This window comes from Myotis nattereri (genome assembly GCF_964212035.1).
Source record: "Myotis nattereri genome assembly, chromosome: 1".
NCBI classification, from domain to species: Eukaryota; Metazoa; Chordata; class Mammalia; order Chiroptera; family Vespertilionidae; genus Myotis; species Myotis nattereri.
In genome coordinates, this window is record NC_138075.1 from 223,232,106 (window position 1) to 223,253,405 (window position 21,300).

A 21,300-nucleotide genomic window follows, 5' to 3' on the forward strand; every position below is an offset into this window, starting at 1 on the left:
GTTGAATGACTAAGTGTTGGGTAATCTGACAATAATTCATCTCAATCAACATCTCATTTCCAATGTCACAGAACCCTGATAGCTTCGTTGAAACTCAATCTTCTTATCCCTGTGGTAGTGTAATTTTCCTTTACTATGGAAAATTACAAGTCTGCTACCCAGCAGACTTGTCCGTGATGACAGACATCCTCTATCTACACTGCCCTAATGGTAGCCTCCAGCCCCAGGTGGTCATTGAGCCGGGGCTCCTGGTCCAGTGAGGAATGTGAAGGCCTGGAGGCCTGTAACACTGGCAGTTAGCGATGGAACTGGAGTGAATCTCCTGCCTCTAGCTGGGATGCCATGGTGCCTCATACTTAGATTTCATTTGGGCAGGAAAAATGAGAAGCAGTTTCAGAAAGAGAGACCTAATTTTTGCATCTAATGACTGCGTGTGTGTATGGACATAACATCACCCCCTTTTATCCTTGCATAGAACAGATGGCATAGAAATTCAGATGCACTAAAAATGCAGGACTGTAGGGTTAGGGCCCTAAGCCAAACTGGGACCGAACGAATCATGAGGCCCGGTCACTGCCTGCCCAAGACTGCTCAGACCAGATCTTCATATTGTGCCCTGTGTTTAGTATTTGTTCATTCACCGATTGAACACCTACGATGGCCTAGGTAGGCTAGGCTTTGGGGGTAATGAAAATGGATAAAAATAGCTGGAGCATACTGTCTACTGGGGAGCACAGGTCTCGAGGGTTTCACCTAACATTGGGTGTCTCGTGTGTTAGGGCTCTGGAGGCCAGATCTGGGTTCGAAATTATTGCTTCACTTACCAGCTCTGGGACTTTGGACAAATGACTGACATGATTTTACTAGTAGCCTTCTCTTTAAGATGGAGAGAGTGTGATGCCGCTGTTGCTAAGATCACATGAAATAATGCACTTAAAGCACTTAGCATATTGCCTCCTTCATAGCGAACACCCACTAAGCCTTAGCACTCACCGCTACTACTACTGTTGTGGGTATGGTTATTATTAGAAATAAAAATGAGCCTGGCTCATTCTTCTTTTCTTCATTTTTCAGGTGAGGAAACAGTGAGATAAAGCAGCCAAAGTCACAGTGGTGAAAAGGGTCAGGACCAAAATTTGAGGCAGGTCAGTCAGAGCTGGCTGCTCTCCGGAGGGAGAATTCACCTCTGGGCCCCACCCCGAGAGGCTGCTTCTGATCAGAGGTGCTGGGGCCTCTGAGCTGGGGCCTCTGACCAGCGGGAGCCTCAGAAGGGGACCATCAGGCCTCTGCCATGCCTGTGGTGTAACTTTCAGAAGTTTCCTGAAGTAGTAGTAGTTGTCCTGGAAAGATGCACTTTCAGGATGAGTTTAAACTTTAAATCAAAGTTGCCAGCACCTGGTGTGTGTGTGTGTGTGTGTGTGTGTGTGTGTGTGTGTGTGTGTTTAAATCCTCATTCAAGGATATTTTTTCCATGGATTTTTAGAGAGAGTGGAAGGGAGGAAGGAAAGGAATGAGAGAGAGAGAGAGAGAGAGAGAGAGAGAGAGAGAGAGAGAGAGAGAGAAGAAAGTGACACATGGATTTGTCCCCCCTCTCCCCCCGTCTCCCCTCCCTGGCTCCCTGGGCCAGACATCAACCTGCCACCCTTCTATGCGCTGGCCAACTGTTTAACCACTTAGGCACACCAGCCAGGCACCAGCACTTGTTTTGGTAGATTCTGGAGAAAGTAAAAGTGCCCTGAGTTAATGTTCCTGTCCATCATTCAGTGGTCTGTCTGTCCATCCATCTATCTATCCATGTTACAAACGTTAAACACCTACAGTGAACTAGCCACATCTTGAAAGCGCTTTCCTTCATGCTTCTCATGTTTCCTCTTAGGATTCTCAATTCAAGATAGGGAGTGGGGAGTGAGAACCTCCTGCGGGGAGGTGCCCCAGGCGCAGCCAGGCAGCAGTGAAGGCTGTGGGGATGGCGGGCAGCTCACAGCCCAGAGAGACCAGCATGAAGTGATTGATTAAGGCGCCATGTGTTTCCCGGTCAGCGATGCCTGTATGCCCACATGGGAGAATGAGGCTTTATGCCAGTGGTTCTCAACCTTGGCTGCACATTAGAATCACCTGGGAATCATTTGAAAATCCTGATTTCTGGCCCTCATCCTCTGGAAATTCTGTTTCTTTGTTATGGGGTGGGACCACAACATTAGTATCAAAGAAACAGAATTTCTGGAGGATGAGGCCCAGAAATCAGGATTTTAAAAAGATTCATTACTAATGCTGTGGCCTCACCCCATAACAAAGAAACAATTTCTGGAGGATGGGGCCCAGAAATCAGGATTTTAAAAAGATTCCCAGGTGATTCTAATGTGCAGCCAAGGTTGAGAACCACTGCTTTATGCTGTTTTATGGCTCAGGCCACTAGCATTGTGATTGATACATACTAGGGGACCCAAGGATTTGGGTGTTGTTTTGTTTTGGTGAATCGTTTGTTAAAAGCCGGTGGCGGCTGAGGGAGTCCACCTGGCAGAGTTGGAGCCAGACAGAGGCGGAGTCTGGAGAAGGGCTGTGGCACCCGGAGCCAGCAGCCGAGGGCTCTGGCGGTGGAGGAGGTGTGGGTGCTGAGCGCAGGGCGGGCGGGCGGGCGAGCGGGACTCGCGCCTCAGGAAACCCATGCAGTCCACGTGCCGGGGGCCTCGTGCCCGGCTGGTCCAATGGGAGCGCGTCCCGAACCCCGGGCTTAGTATCTTTAAACCCCCCGCAGGGTCCCCACCAGGCACCTGGACGCACGCGCTGTCCCGCGGCAGGTGAGAACCTTTAAGGAAACTGGGACTTAAAGGCGGACTTACGGGAGCACGGCTGGCGGCAACAGGTCCCCCAGACCCCCCTCCCCCGCCCCCCGCCCCCCGCCGGCCTCGCTAGCGCCCCCGGAGCAGACGTCTTCCTGTCCTGCTGCCTCCTCCCTAGCCTCTCGGAAGCCTCCCCGGTGGTCCCCACATAAATCATTCCTGAGCCGGCTGGAGAGCAGGCTGCGGGGGGAGGGCAGCGCGGGCGGTGCTGGCCGAAGCGGGACCTGGACCAGGACGGGGCGCACGGTGAGTGGCCAAGTCCTTACCCCGAGCTTGGGAACCGTCTGCGGACTCTGGGGGGTGGGCTGAGTTGGTGCGCGCATCCCCTTCTAGAAAACTGGGGCGGGGAATGGGGAACTGAGCAGCTCTTTCTGCGCCCCTCACCTCCCAGCTCCCCAAGACCCCGCGCCCCGGCACCTAGGCAGGTGATGGGAACCCCCAAAGCGGCCGGGGAGCCGGAGGGGCTACAAGGCGGGCGAGGTGGTCCTGGCACCCCGCCAGGGCGTGGACGCGCACACACTTTGCAGGCTGCCTGGCGGGTCTTCTTTCCATCCCCTGGAGGCCAGCCTGGTCCGGGCGCGAGCCGGCGGGGGGCGCGAACAGAACCAGGACCCCGACCCGCAAGGCCACAGGGTGGATCTCGGGAGGGCAGCAGGCCCCGGGAGGCTCCCCAGGAGCTTGGGCGCTGTTCTGCGGCGAGGGCGTGCTGGGGACGGAGGGGTGCTCAGGGGGCGCGCGGGGCACTGATCCTCCCTGCGGGTACGGGAAGGGGTCACCTCTCTCTGGTTTGCCCCTGGAATGCGCTGTGCAAGCGACCATAGCGGGGGGGGGGGGGGAGGGATCTGGGGTGCAGTGGGACCCATCTCCGGCTCCGCGGGGAGCTCACCAACCCGGGACGCGCGCGGCGACCCACAGCGGTTTCGGGATGAGAACTAGGTGCTGGGGCGCCCCTGGCGGTGCGGCGCGGGGCCAGGACATCAAAGGGACGCGTGGACAGAGGAAGCGCCCGGCGGTGAGAGAGTCGGACAGTCGGGCTGAGGTCAGTTTCTCCGAAAGCCCACGTCCAGAGGGCCGAGGGATGCGATGACTGGGTGGGAGGTACACCGCTCCGGGCCCCTTTCTTCTTGGGAACCCCGATCCGTGCCAACCCGGGCTGCGGAGCCGAGCGCTCCAGGCAACCAAGTTACTCGGGCAACCCCCCTCCCCCAGGAGGCGGTGGATTCCTGGAGTAGCTTCCCCAACCCGCCCTGCAGTCCAGTCTTTTGTGTCCTGCAGCCCATTATTTTGAGGCCCCTGGGGAGGTGGGAGCGGGGCGAAGGGGGCCAGCGAGGCGGCATGGGAGGGGAGCGCGGGCCCCAGGCTTCCTGCAGCAGCTGGTTGTGCCCGCAGCCCCAGCGCTGCTGACCATTCTCTGCCCTCCCTGCCGGCTCCTGTAAGGTTTTCCCGGGCTCCTGTGGGCGGTGGGTGCCCTGGTGAGGATAAGGTGTGCGGTTGGGGTCCTTAAACCTACCCCCGCCCTGTGCTGCCACAGAGCCCGTGGAGGCTCAAACAACTGTGGTCATGCTTAGGTTGAACTATAGGAAACTGCATTTTGGTGTGTGTGTGTGTGTGTGTGTGTGTGGCCAGAAAACAGGAATATGGGCAACTTAATATTTATTTTTCTTTTCTCACTTACTTGGGAATTTTCTCTTTCAATATCCTTGGAGCTGCCCTGTCTTGTTAGGTGAGAGTATTGGTGCTGGCAGGAGCAGTACAGACCTACCATCGACTGCCAGCTGTGTGCCAGGTGCTGAGCCTGTTGTGTCTTTAACCCTCTAGCACCATTCGCAATCTTATTTCACAGAGGAGCAAAGGGAACGGTGGAGAGGTTTAAGCAACCATCACAGAGCTCATAAGGCCGACTCCAGCCTCCAGCTCCACTATCTCCCCAGCAGTGCCCTTTAGTTTTGTTCTGTTTCCTTAATGCGTCTCATAATGTTTTTTACGAGCTTCCTTATGATTCCACCCTGGACTGTTTTGTGAGTCTTGGGCAATGATGCAAACAAGTGCATCAGAGGGCAGGTTAAATAATAAAACTTTAAACCAAACACTGTTTTGTTAACCGTTTAAAATATGACGGAGATAGGTTTTACTCCCTTGGAATTTGCTTTGTTACAAATGATAGAGGCCACTCAGTCAGCATGGCTCAGTGGTTGGGCATTGACCTATGAACCAGGAGGTCAGGGTTCAATTCCTGGTCAGAACACATGCCCAGGTTGCGGGCTTGATCCCTAGTGGGGGTGTGCAGGAGGCGGCCGATCAGTGATTCTCTCTCATTGTTGATGTTTCTATCTCTTTCTCCCTCTCCCTTCCTCTCTGATATCAATACAAATATATATAGTTTAAAAATAATAGGAGCCAACTCTGGATAATTGTTTTGGGTGGCTCCGAGAAATGACAGGAAGAGCTCCCGGTTGTTATATGGCCGTGGCTCTCACCACGATGAGGCTCTGAAGGTGGCTGCTGAATGGGGTAGAAACAGTCTCTGCCTCCATGGGGTGCTCCACGTGTGCAAACCCAGGAGTAAGCATCTGATTGGCTGAGCCTGACTTACCCGGGTGCCAGTGCACAGTTTGGGGGCCTCAGCTGGCCTTGCAGTGAGAGACTGGCAAAGGTGGGCTCAGAAGTTGGGCAGCGCCCTAACTGGTTTGGCTCAGTGGATAAAAGCATCAGCCTGCAGACTGAAAGGTCCGAGGTTCGATTCCGGTCAAGGGCATGTACCTTGGTTGCGGGCACATCCCCAGTAGGGAGTGTGCAGGAGGCAGCTGATCGATGTTTCTCTCTCATTGATGTTTCTAACTGTCTATTCCTCTCCCTTCCTCTCTGTAAAAAATCAATAAAAGTTGGGCAGCTCCCACCACACCCGTTCCTACCCCCAAAACCCAGATGGCAAATATCTATGCAGAGATCCTTTTAACAGACATCCCAGCAAAGGTTCCAGCAAAAGAAAAGATGAAGCTGGATGGTCACCATGTTTGCTTTCATTTCTTTTGTTTTGTTGTTGTTAATCCTCGCCTGAGGATGCTTTCCCATTGATTTTTAGGGAGAATGGAAGAGAGAGGGAAAGACAGAGAGAAACATCTATGTGAGAGAAACATATCGATTGGTTGCCTCCTGCATGAGCCCTGACCAGATCTCAGGCCGGGGAGGAGCCTGCAACCAAGGTGTGTGCCATTGACTAGAATTGAATTTGGGACCCTTTGGTCCACAGGCTGACGCTCTATCCATTGAGCAAAACCAGTTAGGGCCATGTTTGCTTTTAAACCGGGATTTGTGGTAGTGCCCAACTCTGGACGCCAGGCTCATAATCATGGGAGGTGTTTGCTCGACATTCACATTCTTGGGCGCCTTCCCCAGTTTGCCCTCAGTGCATTTGGAGTGAAAACCAGGAAACTACACCCCATTTATTGGTCAGCCTAGTGCCTAGGCAAGGAGATAGCACCAGAGAGCAGTGTCCAAAGCCTGTAAAGGTGAGGATCCCAGCAGGAAGTATGGCCCCCAGGAGGGCAGACCAGTTCTCCCATTGGTAACGCCAGCGAGGACACCGTGGCTGCCTGTGCTGCAGGAAGTAGCCACAAGCAACCCAGCGCCTTCCTTCCAGAGGCCACAGGACTGCTCATAAGCAAGTGCTTGGCATGATTTCAAAAGAGGTAAAATGATCATGTTGTGAGTCCATTTGATTTCAGCAGTCCTTATTGAGCACCTACTGTGTGCCTGACTCCATGCATGGGCACAGAGATAAGTAAGTCAGACACCCCACACAGCAGCCAGTCAGTTCCATACACTATGGGCCAGGCTGTTGGGAGCTTTTGCCTTATTTCTGTTGTCCCGAGGTTGCGTTTGGGACAGAGGCAGGAATGAGCCAGGCAGCTGTCAGAAACAGTGCTGGCTTTCAAACCTGAGATGTCTTAAGAATCATTCGCCAGGGGAGCTTGTTAAATATGCAGATCAATGGCCCCGACTCTAGAAATTAGTTCTGATCATCTGTGTTTTGAATAAGCAGCCCCTTTATGCGGATGCAGCTGTTGGTCCATGAAGGTTTTCCTGCGGGCAGTTCTGGGAGCTGCTCTCAGGCTACATGTGGTTTGATAGGCACGCACCTGGGGCCTCTTGACACAGCTGTGACACCCCGATTAAAACGGGGTGGAAACGTTTCCTTTTGCACTTGGATTTTATCAGTTGTCTAGTGTTTCAGGTGTAGTGAGATTTTATTTTATTTTTTTAAAATATATTCTAAACTTTAAGAGGAACCTCCACTTTGGAGCAAGGAGTAAAGACACCCACCGACACTCCTATAGGGTGTCCCAAAATTCACGCAAGAAGTAATTTTGATAGAAAACACAGGTTTATAATTAAAAATTGTAAATTTTTTATTGATTCATAAAGTATACAGTATAGGGTTATGTATGGAATAGCACATTGGGTAAATGGCCTCCACAGCTTTGCTGGTACATATGCAAATCCGTGGTCTTCATTGTCCCTGCTCCTGGGCCATAATTGGTACTTGGTAATGCTTATCAAATTGAAGGGATTGAAATCAAAGGGCAACAGATATTAGAATCTGATTCAATAAACCAAGTAAAATTAGGCTTTTATTTTGTTGTTGTTGTTGTTGTTAATGCTCATGCAAAATTCAAATCTTGCGTGAATTTTGGGACACCCTATACCTCCCCAGCAGCGAGAAGCAGCACCTCCTTTGGCACCTCCCTTTCCTGTGTTTCACGGAGGGAGCCTGCAAGTCTGCTTATTCCTGGCTCTCCCACGGGTCCCCTGCCACTTCTCTCCTGCCGTGTCTCTCCCTGGCGGAGGCTTGGTGGCATTACCAGGAAGCCAGCCTTTCTTAGCAGCTGAGCCCTTACTCCTTCTAGCTGCTCCGCTCCTTGCCTGTCCTTTAGCAGAAAACAAGATGCGATTGTGGGTATGTGTGCGTGGTGTGTGTATTGTGTGGTATGTGTCCATATGTGTACATGTGTTGTGTGTTAGTGTGTGCTGTGTGTATGCTATGTTAGTATGTGTAGGGTGTGTATATATAGGGTGTCAATGTGTGGTTCATATGTATGTGGTGTGTGTTAGTGTGTGTACATGTGTGGTGTGTGTGATATAGGTATGTGGTGTGTGTATTGTGTGTGTCCATACCTGTATAGGGTAGGGCAAAACTATGTTTACAGTTGTTTGTATGGAAAATAGTACAATAATCCTATATAATAAAAGGCTAATATGCAAATGAACAGAACAGCAGAACAACTGGTCGCTATGACGTGCACTGACCACCAGGGGAAAGACGCTCAACGTAGTAACTGCCCCCTGGTGGTGAGTGTGCTCCCACAGCTAACCTCCTGCAGCCAGCCAACCTCCCTCGGCCCATGGTCCCTCAGCTGTGACCTTGCCCAATTGGGACTGGGGAGAGATGGCCCCTATTGGCCAGGAGGGACCCCACTCATGCACGAATTCATGCACTGGGCCTCTAGTTAATAAATAATAATATAAGAATACTCTGTTTTATGTATTCACAACTGGAAACCTACTTTTGTCCACCCTGTATTTATGGGTGGTGGTATGTTCTGTGTGTACAGGTAGTATATCAGTGTGTGGTTTATGTGTACATGATATGTGTGTGTGCAGTGTGTGTGCACACACCTGCCTGCCTGCTTAGAGGAGCCTTTTCATGTCTGAATAACCACACGCATCCCTTGTTTCATACTTTCTCCTGCCCTGTGCAACCCGGAGTTTCCCAGACAAAAGGACTTGCAAAGGCTGCCACTCTGTTTTCTTCTTCATTCTCTCTGGAAAGGGTTTGAGGGCCAAGCAGAGCCCTGGTTCCTGTTAGAAGCAGTGCAGGCTGGGACACTGCAGAGCCTGAGGACAAGGGTTTGCAATGGCTGTGCCTGGCAGGGAGCTCGCCTTTGGGAAGCAGTTACCAGCTCCTGGTGTATCTGTGGTGAAATGGGGAGCAGATATGGAGCTTGGGGTTAACGAGGCTGGCGCCAGAGACACTGAGGATCTAGCAGCATTGAGTTGATAAAGGCAGAGTTTAGGGTCATTGTATCGGTGGCTCTTTGCAGAGTAATTGGAGGGGGACAGGACTTAGGCAATCTCTAAGGGGGTTCCTTAGGAATTCACATCTTCATTCAAATAGCTCCTGAAATCCTATCTCCTCCTCTGACTTGGTGGAATGTAGGTAATGGGGCCACTGTTCCCTTGTACGGTGTGCCACTTTCTTGATGGGTGCTCTCATAGTGTGTGTTTCAAGAGCACCTGTGTGTGTCAACTGAAATGTTAAAGTCAGTGATGTGTGGGCAGGCTGAAGAGCCATCTCAGATGATGGATAAAGAAAAATTGAATTTATTTAAAGAAAAGGAGGTGGGAGATGGGGATATCTAAAGGGAAGGGCTACACAGAACTGAGCCAAAGGGTATTGGGCCCAGGATGGCAGCAAAAACATACTTAGGACAGTGAAATAAGGCAGGGGAGCCTAGGCCAGCTGCTTTGGCTCACTGAGAAGCCAGAGAAAAGGGGCCTTGGAGACAGGTTCAGGGCAAGGACAAGCTGCCGCTGCCTGTTGGTCCCCTGGTTGCAAGTATGTGGGGGTCCCTTAGAGCAGTGGTTCTCAACCTTCTGGCCCTTTAAATACAGTTCCTCATGTTGTGACCCAACCATAAAATTATTTTCATTGCTACTTCATAACTGTAATGTTGCTACTGTTATGAATTGTAATGTAAATAAATATCTGATATGCAGGATGGTCTTAGGCGACCCCTGTGAAAGGGTCGTTCGACCGCCAAAGGGGTCGCGACCCACAGGTTGAGAACCGCTGCCTTAGAGGGGAAGGAGGAAGGGAATGGCACTGGTGTGCTCTCCTAGGGGAGAGCGCACACTGGGTCCTTTGTCCTAAGCATATTTATCTCTCTCTTGCAGGTAGAAATCTTAAGGGAGCTCTCAGGGGAGAGTCTTAATAGAATATTCATCAGCTTTCCAGGGGTGCTCTTTCAGGGTCACAGTCTCCACTGGTTGGTCAGTGCCAGGGCAGGGGGTCATTAGTCAATGCAGCTGGTCCTGAGGCAGCCACGTGTCACTTGTCCTCACTTCTCTGGTTTTGCTGCTTCCTGAGCCTGGAGCTGAAATATAACTGAGGCCTAGATGTTATCTTTAGGGGAAGGCCAGGGGTCTAAACCCGTGGGACTAGAGATATGCTAGGGGAGGATCAGTTACCCTGACGACAAGGTTCTTTTTTCCCAGTTTTGCCCCTTGGTAGGCTCTCTGCCCTGGTGAGTTTCTGTACCTGGCCCATCGGCCTTGCTCTGCTCCTGCCTATCTAACACCTTCTATATAAATAAAATCCGGGGTTCCTGACGCCATCCCAGTTCACCTGGTGGGTTCTGTTTTAGCTCACTAGCCTCATGCAATGATACAAGCAAGTCAGCTGTTCTGGCTTATTTATTTTATATCCAGCAGCACTTCCAGAGCCCCTACTGTGTGCCCTGCCTTGTGTTCAGTTCTGGGGACGGAAATACAAGGAGAACAGGGGTCACACTAAGCATTCTCAGTAGACACTGGGTTGGTAGCAGCTTTTAGGATCCCTGTTTCTTTCTCCCTCTCCCAGGGGTGGGCAGGAGTCCCCTTCTGCCCTGCCTCTTATCGCCTGGACCCCTAGTTGATCAGGTGGTGACTTGGGGGCAAAGATTTCCATCAAGACTACCTGGTGAACCTTTGAGACAGATAAATTCCAATGTCACCCAGCCTTGAAGAGTTTGGCCCCTTGCCTTGAGACCCTGCTCTTTTAGTTTGGGTTGTAGGTGGATAGAGGGAGGATGTTTGAACTGAGATCAGTGAGCGAATAAGCAGAATAAAAGGCAGAGTAAGATTTGTCTCCAGAGACCAGGAAAACAACACAAACTCGGAGAAAAAAGAAAGCATCCAGTCTGTTGCTGGGGCCTCAGCCTCTGGCTGGAGCCTGAGAGGGAGGGCTCTGTAGGGAGAACCTCGGAGTCTAGCCCCTTGGGCTCAGCTGTTCCCTCAGGCAAGTCACCAAGGAAATCCTCAGTCAGTTTCCTTCTCTGTAAAACTGGATAATGCTTTAAGCAAGATCCTACCTCTAACGCAAGGACAACAGTGTCTGGAATGTAGTAAGTGCTCAATAAATGTTACTTTCTAAAGCTGTACAGCCTTCTCTACACTACCTAGCATGTGGCCCTTTGCGGAGGAGGGACCTGCATGGAACTTTCAAGTCCCATGGCCCTGAGGCAGCCTCTGGGCCCCGCCCCCACACAGATTAGGCAGATGGGCTTGCTAAAGCCTCACAGCCTCCTCATGGGCAGCTCCCGGTGCAGGCCTGCCCGGCGTTAGTGACTGATGCCTCTTCTCCCTCTTCCAGGGATGCTGCCTTGAGTGACTGACCCCACTGGAGATCGTGCATGCCATCCAGGCTAGTCCTCCCCTCCTTGTGCCTCTTCTACACAGAAACGCGCGCTCTTGGCTTATCCGTGCTCCTGGCTTACCCACGGCTCCCAGAACCTCTGAGGCGGGAGGCCCCCACTTCTACCTCATGCGTGGAGCACCTTGCTAGCCATGACCCTGACACTCGGCGTCCTGCTGCTGCTGGGGCTCTGCCAGAGTACCATTTCAGAGGAGCCCTCGTCCTCCCCAAACAGTACCAATGATGGTCTGAAGTTTCAGTTGCCCACGCCGACCTATGAGACCAAAGACGATTACACACCTAGGTCCATCGGCAATCTTTTTAAAATGGTGCGCATCTTCCTCTACGTGGTGCAGCCCAACTTTTTCCCAAAGGGTAAGTGACCACTGCGGGAAAGGTGGGATTGGTCTCCACACAGTGGGGTGCACACACTCAACATTGTTTATTAATGACAAGACAACCAATACAGACTATAGTCATTTTCTATTTATTTTCTTTTTGGCTGGATCAATGAGTTATTCTCAAGTACATACCAAAGGCAAAAATTAGGGTAAAAATGCAAATTCTCTGTCATCAACTGAGAAGTTAATAATTTCCTCATGGCTTAAACATTTAACTCTTCTCTGCCCACCACAGAATGCAATTTTGGCCCTAGCCGATTTGGCTCAGTGGATAGAGCATAGGCCTGCAGACTGAAGGGTCCCAGGTTTGATTCAGGTCAAGGGCAGGTATCTTGATTGCAAGCTCCTCCCTGGATCCGGCCCTAGTTGGGGTACATGTAGGAGGCAACGAATTGATGCGTTTCTCTCAATTTATGCTTCTCTCTGTCTTTCCCTCTCTCTTCCACTCTCTCAAAAATCCATGGAAAAATACCCTCGGGTGAGGATTAACAACAACAACAAAAAAATGCAATTTTGATATTGCTTCATGCAAGGAAAGGCCTGACCAAACCTTTGTACCTGACAAAGTGTGTGTCAGTTCTAAGAGTTTGTGAGGAAAGGAGGGATGGCGCTTGTTGGGACGCCCATGGCTTATGGTGCTATTATTCTTTGTATATGTGACTACTTGGCCTTCTTACCACTGTTTACCCTCCTCAGCTATCCTCAAAGTCTTCGGGGTTTGTGTTTCCATACAAGATTATGAAAATTAAAATAGTCTGTGGAAAGAATCTGTTACTAGGGTTTGGCAGTCTAAATTGTTATTGGCTTAATGTTAGATCTATCCTAAGCTTGTTCTTTAAACTACAAAGATGTGAACACTATCATGATTACTAAAATTATAAAATTTGTAGTAATCTTTATCATCTTCTTTAGCTAGTCAGATATTGTTCAAAAGAGATGAGAGAGAGGGAGGGAGGGAGGGAAAGAGACAGAGAGACAGAGAGAGACAGAGAATGCATTTAGTAAACTTCAGCACTTGTTTATATTATGGGAAGTTTATGGATTTTCATTAAAATACATTTATATTAAAATTCTTTTACACTTATTTGTCTTAGATTAAGCAAGTGAAACAGTTTTAAGTGTAGTTCTCAATTTTTTGTTAAGTTTAAATCCCAATTTGATGACATAAATGACTTTGAGCCCTTTTGTCATTGAGGAGAGTTCTGAAGACTCCTTATTGTTTATGTCATTGCTCACAAGACTAAATCTGGAAATCCCAAAGACATAAGTCGAAAATAAGCCAAGTTTATTTATTTACTTATAATACAAATTCTATGTTTTCAATAGACATCTCTTTATTTGTAGGCTCGATGTAAATATTACTGAATAAACAGTAACCTACTAGTGTTTCCACTGGCTTCCTTTTTATGTAAGAGACATAGAGTTGAGTTGTTATGAATTTGCAATGACTCCTTGAGAAAGATTGTGAGGCAGCCAGGTGTCATCATAAGGCTTATCATGTAATGTGTTAATCCTGTAATCTCTTTCCATATGTTGTTTTATTTCACTCCCTTTAGATTTTAGAGGGAGGCTTCCTCATGCTTATTTTACAAGGGAAAGCAGTCTTTTAAAGAGTCTTCATTCAAATGACCAGGTTAAAAGATAACCTATTTCCAGTGCATTCTAAGAGTCTGAACTCCAGCGTCATTATTAGTCTAGAGCAGTGTTTCTCAACCTTCCTAATGCTGTGACCCTTTAATACAGTTCCTCATGTTGTGGTGACTCCCAACCATAAAATCATTTTCGTTGCTACTTCATAACTGTAATTTTGCTACTTTTATGAATCGTAATGTAAATATCTGATATGCAGGATATATTTTCATTGTTAGAAATTGAACATAATTAAAGCATAGTGATTAATCACAAAAACAATATATAATTATATATGTGTTTTCTGATGGTCTTAGGCGACCCCTGTGAAAGGGTCATTCGACCCCCAAAGGCGTCGCGACCCACAGGTTGAGAACCACTGGTCTAGAAGGAGGCGTCTGAAGAATTGAAATCCCAGTGTAATCTGAGGGAGTTAGCCTTGCTGGTCCCCTAGACCTTATTCAATACTTCTTATTTCAGAGAAAGAAATTCTCAGACATTTCCACAGTAGACCAGAGCAGACCAGCACTACTCCTTCAAGAAATTGTTAGGGCTCTTTAAAAGAATGTAATCGGGAATTTAGCAGGTAACTTCTTGGAGTGTTGATTCCCCTCCACCCCCCACCCCAACACTCCATTATTTGTATACTTTCACCCAGTTACTAGAGTTTATAATAGTCTCAAAGTGCCCATCGGGTACTTTGCAGCTTAAAGGACACACACCAGACAAGCCTGGCTTTTCCACTTGGGGCCAGTGCGTTTCGTGATTGCCAAATCATCGATAAGCATCGGCGTAATTGAAGATTAAAAATAATAAAATGAAAAGAGATGGATTCCTATTTATAAACTTAACTAACTTAATATACTCGCCAAAATAGAAGTCTTTAGGGTGAGGCTTCTATGGGGTAGCAACTTCACGGAAGACATTATCCCATAGGTATGTTCTTTCATTAGAAGGAGAACAAGCGTTTTGAATGCCAAGTCCCCGTGCAGGAGCGGAAAAGGAAGAGAGGGCCCTGGAGGCTGGCCTCCCTTTCCCTCTGCCGTCGGACTGGGAAGCTTTCTACTCTTACATCCTGTGTCCAACCAAAAGGGTATACAATTTAATTTTTATTTAATTTTGTATTTTGAACTCCCTAAGCAGAAACACAATGCTGTATCCTTAAAATACAAGTTGGGAAGGTCTTGTTTAGCTGGGACTTGAGACAAAGGCCTACTTAACTTCCTGGGAAAAGAAAAGAGTAGCTTAGAGAGACCAGGAAGACTTTATGTGAGGCAGAGTGTGCTCTAGAATCTGGTGTCATTTTTTGTTTGTTTGTTTTGTTTTGTTTTGTTTTTAATAAAGATCTGCCCTGGTCTGAAGCTGCAAGAGTAATAGTGTCCTGGGTGTGGGCTCACTAAGAAGAGAATCCTTTGTCCATTCATTCAACTTAGAAAGGGTGTTGGTGGCAGGGTGACCGGGGGTGTTGAGGAAAATGTATTCCAGGGAGGGAACAGCATGTCTGGAGCGTGGAGGAGACCGAGGCTCATGGTGGACCCAGGAGGTGGTTGCCATGAAATAAGATTGGGGAGCCGTAGCTGAAGGACCCTGACAGGCAGGTCGAGGTGTTTGGTAGAGGGAAGGAAGCTAAGGCAGCATGAGCAGAGGTTCCATTCATTCAACAAGCAACTATTGAAGGCCCCTGTGGTGTACCTGGCTGGGTGCTGTAAGCCAGGATTGAAACGGAATTGGGTTTGGGGAAAAGAATCTGACAGCAGCAGCTAGGGTAGGCCACAGGGAGATAAAGGCTCCTACAGTGGGCCCGGGGGGCAGGTAATAACAGACTAACTAAAACGAGGTAAACACAGCGGGGGAAACGGAGCCCAGATCTACTTTATGTTCAAATCCTAGCTCTTGCCTGTTACCTGCTGGGTGACCCGGACCAAGCTGTTTGATTCTCAGACACTGTTCTCATAGATGTACTACGACTCTCATCATAATGCATTTTATAGGATTTATCTGTAAGGCTTTCGTGGCTGCTCTTAATATTATTATTTGAGAGAAAACATTGGCCAAATTTGACCTCAAGATTAGCATCAGGAGGGGACATGGGAAAACGAAGGTGTTTCCAGGAGGGGACCTTAAAACGTCCTTGCTGCTGCTCCCTCGGGAACAGTCCCCAGGGAGTTGCCTCCTAAGGAGCAGATCCGTTCCTCTTGAAGTCAGGTGGCTGTGTCTCCTGTGAGCCCCGCGGTGGCAGAACTGGGTAAAGAAGCCAGAGCTCGGATGCAGTGCCAGTGTACTGAGTGGTCTTGGCTCCTCCCCGGGAACAGCTGCATCTAACAGCTTTTGTTTCCTCTGCTTCTGCCTTCACTCCTGCTGTCCCTGTATCTGCCGGAGGATGCACTTTGCCAAGTGTTAGCTCGTTTGAATCTCCCAGCAACTTGGAGAGGCAGATGGTGGTGGTCTTATTTCTATTTTTTATACCCCTTTTACAGATTGGAAAGCTAAGTCAGGACGTTATTACACGTCCAAGGCATGCAACTAGCTAGTGGCAGACTGAAAAGCCTGTCTCCAGGACAAGCTGTCTCTCCTATATTCCACTGCTAACCTTGTGGATAATTTATTTCCCTTTTATTTGATCATAGTGCTTGTAAACTGAGCACGGGTCACTGTGAAAAGAGAGTAAATTTTTGCACATTAAAAGTGTGCATTGCAGAAGATCACAATTTCTGCCAAACTCATCACAGACGCATCCAACTGGAAAGGACATTGGTCATCACCCATGCAGGTGATCTTCTGCAATGTACACTTTTAATGTGCAAAAAAATTACTCTTTTTTTTCACAGTGACCCACACCCAGTTTACGAGCACTATGATCAAATAAAAGGGAAATAAATTATCCCCAAGGGAAGCCTGGGAATATAGGAGAGACAGCTAGTCCTGGAGACGGGTTTCTCAGTCTGCCACTAGCCTAGTGCGGGAGGGGTGGCGCTGTCTGGGAGGGGACACACGTGTCTGCAGACTGTGACGGGGACTCCTCAGGTCCTCCTTCCACACCTTCCGCTTCACAGTACAGCTGCTTCAGCTAAACTAAAAAAAACTGGTCCTCTCAGCTCATTCCCATAAGCTTGTCTGCAAGGTCCTGCTGAAGCGTGCTCCTGGCTTTTCCTTCGGTAAACAGGGCGGCAGGTGTGCCCTTCTGGGAAATGTGGGCCTGTCCCACAAAAGACACCAGGAGAAAAGCTTCCTGTTTTCGTGGTCTCCAACAATGTCTTTTCAGGAGGACTTCAAATACCTGCAGGAAATGAGAGATTCGTGCAAATGCAAATAAAGAGAGGCCACCCAGCAGCAGCTGGGTGAAGCCCACATGGTATTAAGCTTTGCTTGTCCTCTGGGGTTGAGTGGAGAGAAGTCTTAAAATCTGCACCTGGAGAAGTAGCTAGAAAGTAGCTGCACAGGGCAGCTCTGGGTCAGAACCATAAGGATGGACAGAACCAGGAGAGATGGCTCCAGGCAGTCCTGGCGTGCACCCTCTGCTTGGCTGGGGGCTAGATTCGGAAGTGAGCCTAATACTGGGCGATGGGGAAGAGCTGCCTGGGTTTGAATCCTGGCTCTGATGTTGCTAGCTCTGTGACCTTGGGCAAGTTACTTAAACTCTTAGTTTTCTCTCTCTAAACTGGAAATAATAATAATAATAATAATAATAGTTTTTCTTTGGTCATCATAATATTTAAATAAATATTTTTATGGAAAAATTACAACAGCATCTGATATATACAAAGTGCTATATTAGTGTTTGTTAAATAAAATATGAATGAATACAATAGATATTCATTTAAAAGCCTCTAAATCAGTGGTTCTCAACCTTCTGGCCCTTTAAATATAGTTCCTCATGTTGTGACCCAAGCATAAAATTATTTTTGTTGCTGCTTCATAACTGTAATATTACTACTGTTATGAATCGTAATGTAAATATCTGATATGCAGGATGGTCTTAGGCGACCCCTGTGAAAGGGTCATTCGACTGCCAAAGGGGTCATGACCCACAGGTTGAGAACCACTGCTCTAAATTAACCTCAGGTCTTGGTGATCACATGGACTAAAGAAGAAGTATTTCTTTGACTGCAGGCTCCATGCTCAGTGGTTAGAGCACTGGTCTTGTATTTGACCCTCCCTGTATTGTCTTCCTGGGGCTGCCATAACAAATGATCACAAACTGGGTGATCACAAACAAATGATCACAGTTCCAAGGGCCAGAGTCCATGGTCAAGTTTATTGGAAGGGCCATGCTCCCTCTGAGGGCTCCTGGGGAGAATCCTTCCTTGCTTCTCCCAGCCTCCAGTGGCTCCAGGAGTTTTGGTCTCTGCCTGTCTTCACAGGGCCATCGTCTGTGTCCCTGGCTCACATCTCCCCCTGCCTTTCTCTTCTAGGGACAGCCCTCATTGGGCTTAGGGTGTTCCCTACACCCAGAATGATTTCAAGATCCTTCACTTAATTACATCTGTAAAGACCCCTTTTCCAAATCAGGTCACAGTCCCAGGTTCCCAGGCTCAGGACTTCGACACATCATTTTGGGAGTCACGATTCAGCCCACAAAACCTATTACACCTATTCATTCATTCATTCATTCATTCATTCATTCATAACAGGTCTAATCCTTTCAAAATCATTTGCAAACATGTTTTCAAATATGTTGAAACTCTTCAGAAAAAGTGGGATAGTTTGCATATTCTATAAGTTGAGTCTTTCACTTAACATTATATTGGGGGCATCTCTCCAAGTTAGTTCCCATAAGGATGTTGACCAAAAACAAGCAGGTTTTTAGCAAGGACCCTAAGGCATTCTTTCACCAATCTTTTGATGTAGGGCCAAGGGCTTAAAATTATTTTTATTATGAGTTAATTGTTTGAAGTTTTATAATTAATGTTTCTGATATAAACAGCACCCACCCAAAATGCATCCTCTCTAATTCTGGCTTCTTTGTTTTGCTTTGAAATGTACAAAAACACTTGGAACTCAGTGTTCTAGATTTGCAGCCTGTTGCTTTCTCCCCGGGCTTTTACAGTTTACCCACATGTAATTTCATCCAATTGACTGGCTTTTATTAAGTCTTAATAGACCATTTGATGTCGTTTTTAATGCTCATTCTTTTTATGTTCTTATTTCTTCAGTTTATGTAAGATTTAATTACTTATTGTACATAAAGAGGCAGGAAGAAGCCTCGGAGCAGACCCAGAGTTATGGGTTGAATTGTTCCTCTTCCCATCCCTGAATTCTCATATTGAAATCCTAACCCCCAGTACCTTTGAACGCGACCATATTTGGAGATAGAATTGTTGCAAAGTCAATTAGTTAAGATGAGGTCATACTGGCGTAGGGTGGGCCCCTAATCTGATATGACTAGTGTCCTCTTAAAAGAGGGAATTTGGAGACAGCACCCACAGAATGCCATGGCAACAGTGGAGTTATGCTCCCACAAGCCAAGGAACTAAGAGAAGCTGGGAGAGACCCAGAACTGTTCCCTCCCTGGGGCCTTCAGTAGGAGCATGGCTCTGTCAACATGTCGATCTTGGCCTTCGTGCCCCCAGAATTATGAGACAATAAATTTCTGTTGGTTAAGCCTCTCCAATTGTGGTACTCAGGGCAGATCTAGCAAGCGAACCCATCCAGTAAGTGTTCAATGAACAGAAAACACATACAGATGGCCAAGGGCGCATCCCATTAGGGACTGTGTGCAGACATGTCTTGTAGGGAAGGAACTGATGGCCAGGTAACCTGATCAGCTGGAAAGTAGAGTCTCTGCTGTACATTTATATACCTGAGTCACGTCATCCATTGATTGAACTGAGGGATTCAACTGTGTGTGCTGAAGAATAAAAGAAACGAGAAAGAAATAATACAAATGATTTTTTCCCACCTTTCTACAATTGTATCATGTAGCCTTCACCTTCATCAACACTCAAAAGAAAAGTGCCACTGTTTGCTGGACACTAGCGATTTCAGGGGTTTGCATGGACAACTCCTGGTTTTTGTCACTCCAGTCCCTGTCTGATGTGGGGACCTAAGTTTGCTCAAGATGAGAATCCTTGTTCTGTTGCCTCTTGTCCTTCACTCTTCTCCTGGCAAACTGTCATTTCTGAAAACTTTGCTCATGTGACACATACTTTGGAAGTCTGGTCCCTCATCTCATTGTTTTGTCTGTACCATTTCAGTTTCATTTAGATAGTTTACTTCTGCATGCTTCACACTGCCTTTCAAAAGTTTGCAGTCTCAGCTTATAAACTTACTGGTGCCAGCCATGCCTGGCACATCCGAGATCCTTTGTAGTTGCTGGCTTTAGATGTAGTATTTTTGAATTTTTATAGAGATGAACTCTCCCACCCCACCAAATTTCTCCCTCTATTCACTCAAAAAAGGTTGAGTATTTGCTGTGTGTGCTTTCCTGAAATACTGGCCTCACGATGCTACCACTGAGCTACCAAAATAGTAACACCTTCAGGGCCATGAGCCTTTCCAGAGGGTGTTGCTCTGCTTTCTCATTTTCTTCTAAAACGTCCCTCACTGTCAGGTTTGCAATTACTTTTAATTTCCCTATCGTCAGCTGTCAGAACATCTCTGCTTTCTTCAAATCCCAATGCTTCCTGTTACACCCTTCACTTTACATATGGGGAGTTGCCGTGGGTGGCTCCATTTCTCCCGTAGAATTAAAAGTGTATGGATTTTGTGATAGCTATTTATGTTTCCAAGACTTGAGACTTTATTTCCAAGATTGTTGATTTTTTTTTTACTTTCATGGAAAAATTCAAGCTTATAATATTTTAGCCAACAAGATTCCTGGACTCCACAGTAATTAAGTATCTGTGAGGAGCTCAGGGCCAGGAACAGCTGTGAGGTGAGGACCATCTGGTGGACTCACAGGAAAGGGGACCAGGGCTCCTGGGGATGCCTGAACTGAGAAGGACTAAGTATTGAATTAAATTCAGATCATTTCACTAGTTATAAAGATAACTAAGTTTTTAATTTTTTAAAAATACAAAAGCAATACATGCACATAAAAGGCAAATCACATTGAAACATTGAAAGGTAATGATTGCTAACAAGGTTTTCATGTAGCCATTTGTTCACTCATTCATTCAGTGGGTGTTTAGCGTGTGCTTTCCAAGTGCCAGGCTCTGTTCTAGGTTCTGGGGAATGAACATCCACAAATGTTTTATACACACACTTAGACACACACACACACACACACACACTCGCACACACACACACACACTTCCCCCCCAAAAGGAATTATTTGACATGCTCTTCTGCCCCTTGCTTTTAAAACCTAACATCTGGTAGATTATTCTTGACATCCATTTTATTTCTCTTTAGTTTCACAACATGCAGAGAAGTACAGAGAAAAAAGTACATAAACCACCCATAGTGTATTTATTCTCCCAGAATGAACATGTAGTGAGTTGCTTTAAATAAAAGAAAGAAAACCTTCGTGATGAAATTGGAATCCCCATTCCCACGTTCCTGCTCCAGTTTCTCTCCTGTCTTCCCTCCATCCCTCCTTCCCTGATCCACAGAAGCTCGGGTTCTCTCATGCACGTTTTCATGTACTCACTATATATATAGATCTATATATATATTGAGAGTACTGTTTTGCGTCTGTTCCTTTGGTTTTGTTTTTTAACTCACTGTTATGTTTTTGGTGTCTACCCATATTGAAACCCAGGGTTTCTAACCCATTCATTTTAACTGCGCTCTGATGTTCCTTTGTGTGAGTAAGCCCCGTTGTGTTTATCCCATTCCCTAGCAATGGCATTTTAGTTCTTTTCCCTCATCTTGGTTACTGCTAAGCATTGCTCCACTGATAAGACAATGCACTTCACTGGTATAATATTGGTGGGTATTTGGGTTTCCAGTTTTTGTGGTGTTTTTTTTTTAAACATTATTACAATGACCACTCTTGAATGCATAGCTTTGCATAGTTGGGCAAGTTCAACCAATA

General features: G+C 47.4%; 1 protein-coding gene across 1 annotated transcript in view; it reads left to right on the plus strand.

Moving 5' to 3' along the window:
* The first annotated feature begins 2,614 nt into the window (after nt 1–2,614).
* Nucleotides 2,615–21,300, plus strand: part of PROM1 (prominin 1) — an 87,688-nt gene continuing 69,002 nt past the window's right edge. The window contains exons 1-2 of the mRNA XM_081101209.1: nt 2,615–3,086; nt 11,251–11,667. Coding sequence (XP_080957335.1) covers nt 11,445–11,667 — 223 coding nt within the window. The 5' untranslated portion in view covers nt 2,615–3,086; nt 11,251–11,444. The remainder of the gene's footprint in view (nt 3,087–11,250; nt 11,668–21,300) is intronic.